This window comes from Perca fluviatilis, chromosome 22 (assembly GCF_010015445.1).
Source record: "Perca fluviatilis chromosome 22, GENO_Pfluv_1.0, whole genome shotgun sequence".
Classification (NCBI taxonomy): domain Eukaryota; kingdom Metazoa; phylum Chordata; class Actinopteri; order Perciformes; family Percidae; genus Perca; species Perca fluviatilis.
In genome coordinates, this window is record NC_053133.1 from 11,630,605 (window position 1) to 11,643,539 (window position 12,935).

The following is a 12,935-nucleotide window of genomic DNA, read 5'->3' on the forward strand; positions in this document are numbered from 1 at the left end:
GTAATCCATGGTGTTTGTAGTTCCAGCTATAAAAGGCTAGGATAACTTACCTGTGATATTATGGTAAAACTATTGATAATGATGCATTAAAGCACATGATTAATGCTGAAATGTTTGCAGTTTGAACATGCTCAATTACAGCATCATGAGGGAAGTTATTTACATAAATGGCATAAGTCTTGGTAACACTGAATTTTCTCATTTCTAAAGGAAAGATAAAAACTAGAGAATGCTGAGAAAGAAAGAAATCAAGGTGGGATTGCTGGCTGGTGGGATTGCTGGCTGGTGAGAAGCTGGCGCTGAGCTGCATTGCTGGATCGACAGCTGGAAGCTAAACAGCATTGAAGGAAAAGCTGGAAGCCGGACTCTATTGCTTCATGTATAGCTGGAAGATGAACAACATTGCTTAAATAAATGGCTAGGAGCTAAACTGCAATGTTGGATAACCTTAAGTATGAAACGCAGCTGAAGGAGTAGGAAGAGTTGAAATGATAGAAGAGGGATAAATGGGGCATGCAGGCACATGGAAACACTGTTCCTCCACTACCTTGTTATCATTTATTTTACTGGTGTCTTTGTTGGTGTGTGTGCATTTGTCTGTGTGTGTGTGTGTGTGTGTGTGTGTGTGTGTGTGTGTGTGTGTGTGTGTGTGTGTGTGTGTGTGTGTGCGTTAGGGTGCATCAAATTTGAATGGGAAATTTTAATTTCAAAATATCAATTTGGCTGGCATTGCATTTTGTTCCAATTAACATAAAAATGACTTTTGCAAAGTTTTGAGGAATTCCATTGAGATTTAGGGGTGCCACCTAACACATGAACTTTGGCAAAATTTCGAAAAATGTGCAATTTTTTGTCTAATTGCCAAAAGGTTGACCTGGAAATGTTGAGTACAGTGAACTTTTATACAGTAACATGTTCTATAGGGTTATCAAAGTAAAAGTTGTTTATTATAAAAAGGGCATTTCTCAGAATTCAACTTTCAAGATTCTCCATTCATTTGTCCTATAGACAAAATGAATGGAGGCCAATGGGACATGTTCACGCGGGCCTTACCCTCGAATTTTGTGCAGCAGTGATGGATGTCGAACACACATATAAAGTTTAATTGACTATTGTTAAACACAAGGGGCGATACTGACACACTTAAAAGAACAAACCCCTCTCTAGTGGCTAACTCACTGGCAACTAACAGGGCCCAATGGTAAGAGCTGACACTAACTAAACTTCAAACTTAATTGCTCAATCTTAGTCAGAGCCTGCTCCACTGAGCAACATCACCAAGGAGAAAGAGAGAGGAAATGGAACTTGAACTCTGAACCTAGCTAGTGTTCCTCCCCCCAGATATGTCTCCCCACCCTCCACCCAAGAGTAACCGTCCTATTCAGGGATTGGCTTGTGCGTTGTAGCGCGGGCGTTGGCTGTTGGTTGCGGTCATGTTCAACTGCCTGCAGCACATTCTGCAGGTGCTGCCCCTTCCTTGCCACTGTGACGAAGTCGGATGTGAGCTTGACGCCACGCTTGGCACAGTCATTGACCTCAGTTTTTTAACGCGCATTGGTCGCCCATTCCTTCACATCGCGAGACATAAATTCTGGATCAATGTGCAGCTGGTGCATCCCAAACCAGCAATCCTTATTGGCGAGGTCAGCCGAGCTGGTGGTTGGCAAGAGGGTGGGGAAATTTGGCTTACCAAAGCCAGTGCCAAAGCGCTGCTCAGGGATGTGCATGGGGAGATCAGCGGGCTTGTGCTCCAAGATCGCTCTGGCAAGTGCACGCTTGTCATCATTGGGCACCTTGCTGCTGAAGAGAGCTAGGGGTAGCATTTCACCTGTCAGGTACCAGCGATGCCTCTCCAGCGGCTTGATCGCTGATTCTGCAATGCCCTCATCTACAGCCTTGTATGCCTGCAGGTGGTGGTAGAGTGTCAGGTCATTCCAGGTGATTGTGCCCTGGGGAAGCAACGCGATGTGCTGCTCCATCAAAGCCAGCTTGAGAGTGTAGAGCAGCTTGGCCATCCATCGTGCCTTGTGGACACAAGACACAGCTGCACAAACTCATGGTAGTCACCTCGCTTGTGGTCAGTGACTTCTTTTGTGCACCTGACAAGTTCAGCACGTAAATTGCCCAGGAGTGGTTGCTCGGTGTTGCCAGGAATGTAGCGGGACCATTGGCTGCTGGATTCTTGTGGTAACAGGTTCCATTTCTCTCTGACGTGTGAACAAGGTAACCTCTGGCGAGCGTGATGACTCCACCTTCAGGTCTGTAAAAACCTGGTTCAGGAGGACCTCACCAATGTGCCGGCACCCAGACCAAAGCAGTGGTCGGCCCAGTGAGAGCTGTATGGCAATGCAGGCTACTGTGAGATGGCCGGCGTTTGACGCTGTGGTGTCAAATGCCATGTTGACAACCTGGTCAGCGCAGCACCAGTCCTGCAGCAACTTGCATGTCAACCGGGCAATGGTCACTCCACATGCCTCATTGGTCTGCTTCTTATACACCGGGACACCAAGCAGTTTCAGCCGCTCTGCATCTCCAACCACATAACAACATAGATAGGTAACTGTGGTTAGCAAACTGTTGCTAGCTAACGTTAGCTAGATGTAATGAGCACCAAATACCTATAAATATGACTTATGATAAATAAGTATACAAAGACACAACTACAGATATGATAGTCATATGTAATAATACATACCCAACACAGAAATATCACCTCAAACAGAAAGATCACCTCAGTTTTCTTGAGCTGTAGTATCATTTACCTCAGATCTCCATGGCGACCATTGAGCACTGTTAACCACTTTATCCAACAAAAACAGATGTGCGGTGGCACCCCTAAATCATCATGTACTGGAAAAATATTTTGCATGTGTTGTTTCTACATATATTGGAACACTTTTAGCACCCAGCCATATCAAAATTCAAGAATTGTGTTTTTTGATGCACCCTAGCGCGCGTGCATGCGCGTGTGCGTAGAAAAAAAGCAACTGAGATTTTTATTTTGAAAGTATTCAGTGCTCATAAAGCCTGTTGTAAGCTCCTGTTACCCTTTATTTAGAAAATCTGGACTCCTGGGTCTGACTGGTCCCTTACTACAGCTTTACACTGTAAATAACATGGGTTTGTCTGTAATAAAGCTACTGTTACGTCACAGAGATCAGACATGCAGTCTTATCAGCCAATCTCAAACAGCTGTTGGTCCCCACCTGTAATGAATTGTTGTCATGGTAATGGCAACTGCCGAGTGACTCCTCGGTCAGACAGTTCATTTAATGGAGATTAAGCTGAGAGACACCACTCAAACTCATGATTTATATCACTGACGTGTTTACACCATGTGTTTTTGGTGTCAGAAATGTGGGAAATGGAAAAGTCCTGAATTTCTGTTTGCTTGGTTGGTTTTTGGTCTCAGATAACATTGGAGTGGCACTCCACTTTGAGGCCATAGTGCAAAATATGTATGCCTGTTTGCATAGTTACATTGTTTGTAAGGGGACTAATGTTTCTACATTTGAAAAAAATTGCTATTTTAAAAGATAGTTTTAATAACCGTTCAACAGCTTAACGCCGCCCTGCATGTGATGTCACCCACTCTAACTCTGAACATTCTGTCCATTCACCTCAATGGGGGAAAAGGATGAATAAAAACGTTAAATATCTTGGAGGTTATGAAAGAAACAGAGTGATTCAGTTGATCCTCATTGAGCCGAACAGTTTGAATGACGTTTCTACAATGAACGGTGTTGACGTAGCCTAATTAGGTGCCAAAAACAAGGAGGAATAAAACTAATACAGAGAAACCAAGAAGAACATAGATTTATTGTGTCTTTCTATCATGGTTGTTTGGAAGGAGTTGACATCAAAATAGATTTATTTATGGAAGTTGACATATTTGCTGAATACACTGATATTGCTGTTGACAGTTCTAAGGAAATCATGATTTGTGGAATCACTCAGTATTTCAGTTTAGTTTTAGTCATTTGTGTAAGAAAGAAGATAAGCAGAAATTCTGTCTATTCCTGCTACAGGGCTTTTTAGGTGCGTGCTAATAAAAGGTGCACCCACAGCTGATTTAAAATAGGACCTGGATTTTAACCAGTTGCTGTTAGTTTAGCCATCTTTATCTCTGACTTCATGGCCACAGATTGAGCATGTAGCAGTAATTCTAACAGTATATTTACCATTCAGGGTTTTTGGCTTGAGAGTAAAATTCAGCCCATCCTTTGTGGTGGAGCCAGGTTAAGTTACAGCACAGCTTCCATCAGGATTTACTTAATGTGTGTTGAGATCAGGATGGATCAGCAACTCAAGAATGAATGCTATACTGTAGCCTTCCATAAGCACTTCCACATCTACACAAGAAGACGCAGACATACACACAGTGTCAGCATGTTACTGAGAACATGTAAGACAATATAGAGAAGCTACTATAGCTTACTGTATATTTGACCTGTTCCTCATTTGAACAATTTTCCATCCTCCCCCCCCAAACTGTACATCAGATCTTTTGAAAGAGACTGCTATTCCACCCAGCCAAAGATAAATCACTTTCCATGACCCCTCTGCAAACAAAGCAGTGCTGGAACCAAAGGCCTGTTGTCTTCAGCAGACACGCTTTACCTCATCGCAAAGCAGGGAAATATAACCAGAAACTGCCATTCAGAACATAATGCGAGAGGGTGTGCCTGTGTGTGTTGCTATATTTATCCAGGGAAGGTTTGCTGAGCAGGCATGCTTTTTTTCTACCAATCCCCCTGCACAATTGTTCACATCTGGACACTGTTATGTATAAATGTAGCCTTTCCAACTTAACTCCAGATTGTTTGTGTGTGTTTCATGATGACATTTTTAAGCATGCTTACAGTATGTGTGTATCTGCTTTAGCAACATACAGTTTCACAGAAACCGTGTCAGACATATTAACAACAAATAGGTCAAAATAGCAAACACTAGTAATGTAGATCAATATTACAACAATTTATTGTCAACTTGTTAATGAAGCAAATTTAGAATTATGTTTTTGGTAGTCTCTCCTGATGTGTTGCTGTATGAAATTGTCAGTATTCATAACATTAATGTTAAGAAACAGATGGTTTGAGTATTTAAAGTTCTCTGACTCCTCCACTGAGAGTAGCTACTGTATATGCAGTGATGACAGTGCTCCAAGGTGACTGTGCTTGCATAATGGCCTTGTACGACTTCAGCCATATCAGGCTATAATAATGTATTTGAATCCCTTTTACAGCTTTAAGCATCAACATAAGGCTATATGAGGCTCAGTGGAGTACAGGCATATGTTCTCCCCTACTGTCTCTGGAGACTGAGGAGAATATATTAGGATCGACCAGCATGTGATGTGTGCTAGAAAGGCTTCTCATGCTCTGCCTCACGTACTGGAACACATCTTTTTGTCTGTTAGGAATTACTTGCATTTGGCAGTCAAAACTGTAGGTAGCAGGACTGTGGAAAAGCAAACATTTTTTTTCTGCTGCCCTCCTTTTAAATTAATAATAATAATAATTATAAACTTTAAAAAAAAATGTCTGACCTACATTGTTTAATAATTATAGATTTACAGATTTTACCATACAACATCAATATGAATGATTTAACAGCAAATAGCTTTGTCTTTCTCTTTTGTCTGCTTTTAATAACCGACTCAATTATATTTGTGAATAATTAGATGTACGTGATGGCAGGTGATATCGTATTAAGGCATGGATATACTATGGACTGTGTAATCCTTCACTCTACTTTGAGTAAGTGGTGTAACAAAGGCTTTATGAGGAATGAATTCAGTCTGCCGAACTTCCAGGACTTCATGGCCAGCTTCTATGAGTCTGTTTGAATCACCCTCTGTTTTCTGTGGGGATTTTATTACTAGCTGCTTGAGGTTCATTTGGGAATCCTCAAAGGCTTGACTGTACTCATTGTTGCCTAAAAGGTTTTGATGGCAACTACTCTTTATTCTATTTTATCCCAATTTTCTTAACTCTGTCTCTCCCTTTCCCTCCTCCCAACTTCTTCCTCCCACACTAATCACTCCCTGTTTTCATCCCTTCTCCTCTGTCATGACTCTCCTCCCCTCACTTGCTCTGTGTTCCCCCACATCCCTTCAGGTGACATCTAGTCGTGCAGCCCAGCAGCAACAATCACAATCTGGGGCAGGGTCAGGTAAAACTCACCTCTCCTTCTCTTCCTTACTCCTCCCTGTCTCTGTTCATGGAGATGCATTTTCTTGATAATAAATGAATCTGACATAGCATGCAGCGCTGTGGATACACAGAGATGGGATTTAGAGACAGTGACAGACATGCATGAAAATTGGAACAAAAAACTTGCTACTAGCCGAGCCTGCAGAATGTATAATTTTATCACATTAGGGTCGCGGATCTGATGATACGAACAAAAAGTCGATCATCGATCTTTGGCCTAAGGTGTGCTTTCCCCCATTTATTGAATTTTCTCTCTCTTCCCTTGTTCTCCAGGTATCTACTACTCCAGCTCCACATTACCCACCCAGCGTGTCAGTTCCCCTCTGTCTGGAGGAGGAGGCGGCTCGGGATCCGGTTCCCCAGGTAAACTCCAACGCCTGGGATCAGCCTCTGACACACCGGGGTACGCTACGACTCAGCGCCTGCCTTCCTCCTCCTCTCCCAGCAAACAGTCTCCTGCTAATCGACTGGCCAAGTCATACAGGTAGAGAGCCACAGTGACATTGATTCTGATGTATTGGTGTTGATACTGATGTATGATGGGGTGCGATGGTGTTTGAAGGTGGATAAAGAGAATGGCATTTGAAAGAATTACTGTATTTAACACATCCGTCTCACTCAAAGGTTTAACAGACAGTTTGAGAGGAGAGATACATAAAGAATGAGTGACTACAATAGTCTAGAATAGAAAAGAAAAGGGAAAATTACCTTTGGGGTGCCTTTCGGCATGCAGTGAATATAAAATATCACTTTTTTATATGTGAAATAGAATGGATCATTATAAGTCATTATATTTCATACAAATTAACTTACTTTTCCCATTTGTCTTCCAGCACCACAGTTGCTGTGACAACAGCAGGAGGGAGCGGGTCTCCCCTGAGGGTCGCAACCCCACCGAACTCTACAGCAGCAGGGGGAGGGGCCAGCTCATCATCGTCCCCCCTTCACCAGGTACCGTTCAGAATGTTACAGTCTTACACCTGTAGAAAGGAAATGCATTTTTTGTTACCATAGTATTGAATACCAACCTTTTTATGTGCAGCGTGCATTCAAATTGCATTGCAAATGCTACTAGTTATAAAACATTATAATGAATGACATCAAGGCAACTGCAACAGTACTAGAGTTAGAGCAACTATGAGCTCTGTTCCTCAAAGTCTGAGTAAAATCAGTCTAACAATTGCTGAATAACTGAATTTTGTCTCATGCTTGTGCATGTGAGTAGCCTGGGAAAACCCTGATGAACTTCCGGCAAATATGAGATTTACTCTGCAAGTCAGTCTGGCCAAGAGCCCATTCAAGCCCATTTCCAATTTTTCCGTTGAGGCGGGCTTTACACGATGACAATAGCGCAGCAACGGCAAGCAGCTTTTTGTTTACATTCAACATGAGAGCCACCGAAGCGCAGCAACTCGTTGATGCCGCTGCCGCTGCTACGTCACCCAGATCTCTGGTCTGATTGGTTGAAGGACTATCTAATTGCGCTCAGAGGTATTTGAGCGGCGTCCGTTGGTGACGCCCCTTTGGAAATGAGCTGTGAATGAACCTTCCCCAGACCCACTCTCAGTTACAACTGAGAAGGGTCTGGTGTCCACCAGGCTAGCATGTGAGAGCATGACAAGGTTCTTGTGCACACAGATCCTTCTTCCTTCTTCAATGAAGTAAATTGTAAGATTATGTATGAGTATGTAGATTTTCCTGCAACCAGTAACATATTATCCTGACCTGGTTTGATAATTATTTTGATATCCGATTGTTTGGAGGAATTAATGCATTTTAACTAATGTACATTTATCATTATAATGTTTTCTTCACATTTACAGATGTACATTACAGAGCAAGTTATTCTACAGTAGGTTTATAAAGTGATTTGACAGTAGTTATTATATACAGCATAATTGTACAACAATAATATGTTTAAGTACAGTATTTGCAGTGCTAATGCTCAGTATTGTTTTTTTCTTGCACAGAGCTGTAATTGACATTAGTCCCTTTTAAGTATGATATTGTGTAATCATACTATTGAATGATGCCTAGCAGCTGCGTGTTAGATTTGTCCACTTTGTCAGATCTTTAATCATGACAAAGAATGGCATAGTGCATTTACAGATTGAGTCATATCTTCAAACCATAATCTATACTGGTCAATTTTAGCTCTTCAAATGGGTAATCTTTTCAAATAGCACCTTGTCCTAACCTTGATTTCTTAGGTCAATTTGTTTCATTTCTTATATCCAATATCTCACACTGTACCATGATGAAAAGTTTTGTCTGCGTGTGCGTTCCCAGCTTAAATGACATTCCTTACTCTAAGTGGTTTGGACATGGTTTATGCAAAGTGCCAATTTTTATTTAAATGACCTATTTAGACACAATAGTAAATTGAAAAGAAATACAGTTACAAACTTTTTCTATCTGAACCACACACAACAAAAACCTCTTGTGTTTGCAGATGAGTTCGGGCATAGGGAGCTATGCCACTCTGTCTCCCAAACGACTGGCAGCTCACCACGCTTCTGACCAGTACAAGATCTCCCACGAGCTCTACGCTACTGCTACACTGCAGAGGCCTGGCAGCCTGGCAGGTGGGAGTTTACACACTCATGCATTCTCACATGCACGTACACATAAACCCAAACGTGTGTAACTCCATCACGGGAATGTAGAAACTTTACTCTGTGTCTTACTCATTATGCTGTTCTTAAACCAACTGTACTGTGAGCAGTAAGGTAGGTAAGGACAAATCTCACTATATCTTAAGGTGTGTTAACATCTTGTGTAAATGGAGCATTTCTGCTATAGGAGAGGACTCACTGCCATTCTAAGATATGTCCGGTTCTACATTTACGTGTATTGAATTAGACAATCTTTTAATAAGCACATCAATGTGTTGTGGTTGGTATCTTGGAGTTATCTACTCTATTATTGCTGCACTATTACATACTTCACAAGAGGCATCAGAGCATCTTTGTCGCTACCCTTTTATAAAGTAGAACTTCAAGTTGAAAGCACTAGCTGTTACATTTGTGAATTGCGAGCTGTTTATGAGCCGTCTTTTGTAACTACCAGACAGAAACCTGTTAAGAAGATTCAAATGATTCGGATTCTAATTTTGTCGTGGAATAATATATATTTACTGTGTCTGGGAGCTGAATGTATTAGAATGGCAGACACTGGTCTCAGTACAGGGAAAAACTGTCTTTTATTTGCTCCTGTAGTTGCATTGACTAGTTAATGGCTTTCCCTCTTGACGCTACAAAATTGAGTTGGCTGAATATCAAACGGAAAGTGAAAATGTATTGTGGAAACTGTTTATGGTCCATAGTGTAACATTGTATTTGAGGTTGGCTGTTTGTGCCTGTTTAAATGAAATATTGTAGATGGCCCACTGTTCCAAGCACTTATAATCCTCAAGTGGAATTCAGACAAAAAGTAGTTTAAGATAGCCTTCTTCTTTCACTCAAATATGTGCTCTGCGCTTTACTGCTCTTCATGTAACTGCAGAAAAAAATCTTTTGTTGCTTGTCTTAGTTATGTTTTTCAGGGTTTTTACGGATTTTGGAAATCTGTATAGATTTTTATCTTTCTTCTTCGTCTACTTCTAAGTTTATTTTTATTTTTATTTTATAGTATACAGTTTATGGACATTGTGTGAGCTAATTGTACCTGTGAGCTAAGTATGGTAAAGAGCTTCCCCATTTGTGATGCCAGGCTGAGCCCTGCTAAAAGCCAAATTGCTGCCTCTGTTTCAGCATCCTTTGCCACAGGTTGACTTTTCTTTTTTTAGATTAATGTTTTCATTTTTTCATGCAACATGAGTGAAATATTTGACAAGATTAATATTGATTTAACCAGGCGGCAGTGTTTTGAAGCTCTGGCGTAAGTTAAATTGATTAGTTCTTTTAACTTGGAACTATATTGATGAAGAACATGACCTTCATGCTTTACCCTGAGGGTATAACTGTGATCTTGAAGCAACGCCTGGGGTTTCATCTCTCCTGAAGACTTTAAATGAAGAAGAAAAGAGGACTGAGCGGGAATGAGTACAGATAGAAAAGAGATAGACTGTATATAGCAGACCTGGGTGTTATTATTATCAGAATTTGCTTTCATGTCCTTCAGCACTGTGGTTGATTGTATTAAAACAATTTAAAGGCAACTTATAAATCCTGGAAACAAATTTACTTTTAAATACTTCACATGTTTCCAAAATATTACCAACCAAGAATTATTTGTAGATACTATTAGTCCGAGGTGTGCTTATCCTTAGTGGGCAACATCCTCCTGGAAAAAGCACAGTAGAGTCCATGTGACTGGCCTGTTTGGAGAGGTACTTACCAGCTCTATAGCACCTACTCTACAGTGGAGTTAAGCTGCGTTAACCCAAATTGCCTAAAAAAAGAAATGTCCTCTCTGTGCTTTTTGCATGAAGGGCCTGAGTTATACTTTCCACTGTGTGTAAATATTGCCATAGTGACACAATAGCATAATACCCAGCTGAGGAAAACGAATGACTAACATCTTTTAACTCATAGAGATAAGTAAAAAAAAAAATAGATACAGACTGATATTTAGATATTAGATTGAGCTGCATTGACATAAACACTGACTGGGGGTTGACATTGGAGCCTCTGGCACAGCAGTGATCCCTTGGATATTTAGATGTATGGTCCTGGACCCAGATAAATGTTGGAGGTATAGGATCACATTAACTTGACAGATTTACCACCCTTTTCTTATCAGATACTGTACATGGGTTACATAATTATAAAAGAACAAATAATGTAAGATCTTATTTTTTACTGTAGGTGTGATATTTAGTCTGCTGTCTTGTTTAACACAAACAGGGCAGAGACATCAAGGGACCAGAGTTGGTTTTGACATTTTGTTTTCCTTTTTAAATATTTTACAGAATGAAACGTCATGGGAGGGAATCTCTTTATTTTTCTCTTCTCTCTCTCTCTCTCTCTCTCTCTCTCTCATCATTCTATCTTCTCTTCTTAAAGTTCCCTCTCCCTTTGAAAGAAAGAGGTCAGTACTTCCACCAGTGGGCCCTAGTGAATAAAAAAAAAAAAACTGAATAAAGAAATAAAGCAGACTCCCCAAGACTTCAAAGACGAAAGGGATGAAGGAAGAGAGAGTGAGCTGGGATGAGTCATGCCGTTACTGGGTGTGTCCACAACTCTAATTAGCACTCCTTCATGCATATTCTGACCATCTCTGTCTCTTTCATGCTTCTGTTCCCTCTGTCTATCCGTCTCTAAATTCACCTCATTTCAATTGCGCTCAATGGGTGTTGAAGCATCCCCAATTTCCATCCGTTTATGTCATTACCTCAAATGCTTTCCCTGCCCTTTATCTCTTTTTCTCACTCCCTTATTCAGACTCTCTCTTTCTGTTTGTCTTCTCTATCTGTGCGAGTGTGACAGGAGACAGCCTACCTTTTCCTGAGCAAAGGAGGCAAACAGGCCAGTCAGTTAACCACGCTGTTGAAAAGGAGGACACATTTGCACGCAACGCAATAGCCTCTTTGCCACAGTCATGCTCAAACCGGCATAATGAGGCAAACCACTACTGCTATCATTTGCCATAGTAAAGTACAGGAAGTGTAGCCAGTCTCTTGTTCATCCTCCAAGAGTGCGTGCACCATCCTTTCTCGTATAGGCTGTTCGATAAAAGAGGGTTAGGATAACAGATTTGTCTTGTGTATTTCTGAATGCCTATTTTTTGTGATTCATTTTAAAAATCTTTTTCCCTTGTCTGCTTTATTGGACAGTTAAGAGAAGAAATAGACACACTGCAACAGAAACTACAGCATGGCTACATGCTACTGTATGCACTTGATCCTACGGAGATGGCTGTGTGCCTCACATGCATCGATTTCTGATCTGATCTGAAGGGTTGTGGGGTTTTGACAGTGTTAAGTTGATGGTGGATGGATACACAAAGGTCTGAGTCGGAGTCTTGAAGCACTGCACTCATTCCCCTTCTTCCGCTGGAAAATGCTTTGCATGCGACTTGCCATCGATTGAGAGCTAATGCGTTATGATACGACGTTAGCTCCACTGGACCATCTCTCTTTCCCTGTCACTCATATAGCTTTCTAAGCCTGTGTGTATATATGAGTGTGTGCACGTCTTTTCACTCAATCGTCTGCCATGTCACCCAAGGCCCTGCTGACTCGTCTTCATATTCCCCTGATCTCCTCCTTCTCTACTCCTTCCTAATTTTTAATTTAGCTCTGTGTTTTCAGAGGGAGGCCTTAACATTTGTTCTGCTGTGTAATGAACAAATGCCTGCTGTCAACGTCTTCCTTGTCGTGGTGTCTGTGGGATCCCTGCCAAACACGGAGCAAGAGGGGGGACACTTACATCTCATTATTTTATAGCTGACGACCAGCAATGTGTTCCATGGAGATTCAAAAATTACAGAGGCATCCCTTTCTCTCTCTCGCTCTTTTTTCTCTTTCTCTCTCTATATCTGCCTATTTTTTCCTATCTCATGTCCGCTCATACACACACACACACACACACACACACACACACACACACACACACACACACACACACACACCATCACCCTTATCTATACCCCATATAAATAGTGTGCTGTCTGTCACTTGGCACTCTGTAACACTCTACACCAGCAAAAAAAAAAAGGTCCAGGGTGAAAATGGACAGGTCTAAAAACAGAGGAGTCACATAGGCCGGCTCTTTGTTG

At 41.3% G+C, this 12,935-nt stretch overlaps 1 protein-coding gene across 4 annotated transcripts in view; it reads left to right on the forward strand.

The window, feature by feature from the left end:
- Positions 1 to 12,935, forward strand: part of ctnnd2a (catenin (cadherin-associated protein), delta 2a) — a 283,909-nt gene that overhangs the window by 135,128 nt on the left and 135,846 nt on the right. For all 4 annotated transcript variants that reach the window (XM_039790447.1, XM_039790449.1, XM_039790450.1 and 1 more), the window contains exons 7-10: positions 6,120 to 6,174; positions 6,489 to 6,699; positions 7,049 to 7,166; positions 8,668 to 8,800. In XM_039790447.1, the coding sequence (XP_039646381.1) occupies positions 6,120 to 6,174; positions 6,489 to 6,699; positions 7,049 to 7,166; positions 8,668 to 8,800 (517 nt within the window). The remainder of the gene's footprint in view (positions 1 to 6,119; positions 6,175 to 6,488; positions 6,700 to 7,048; positions 7,167 to 8,667; positions 8,801 to 12,935) is intronic.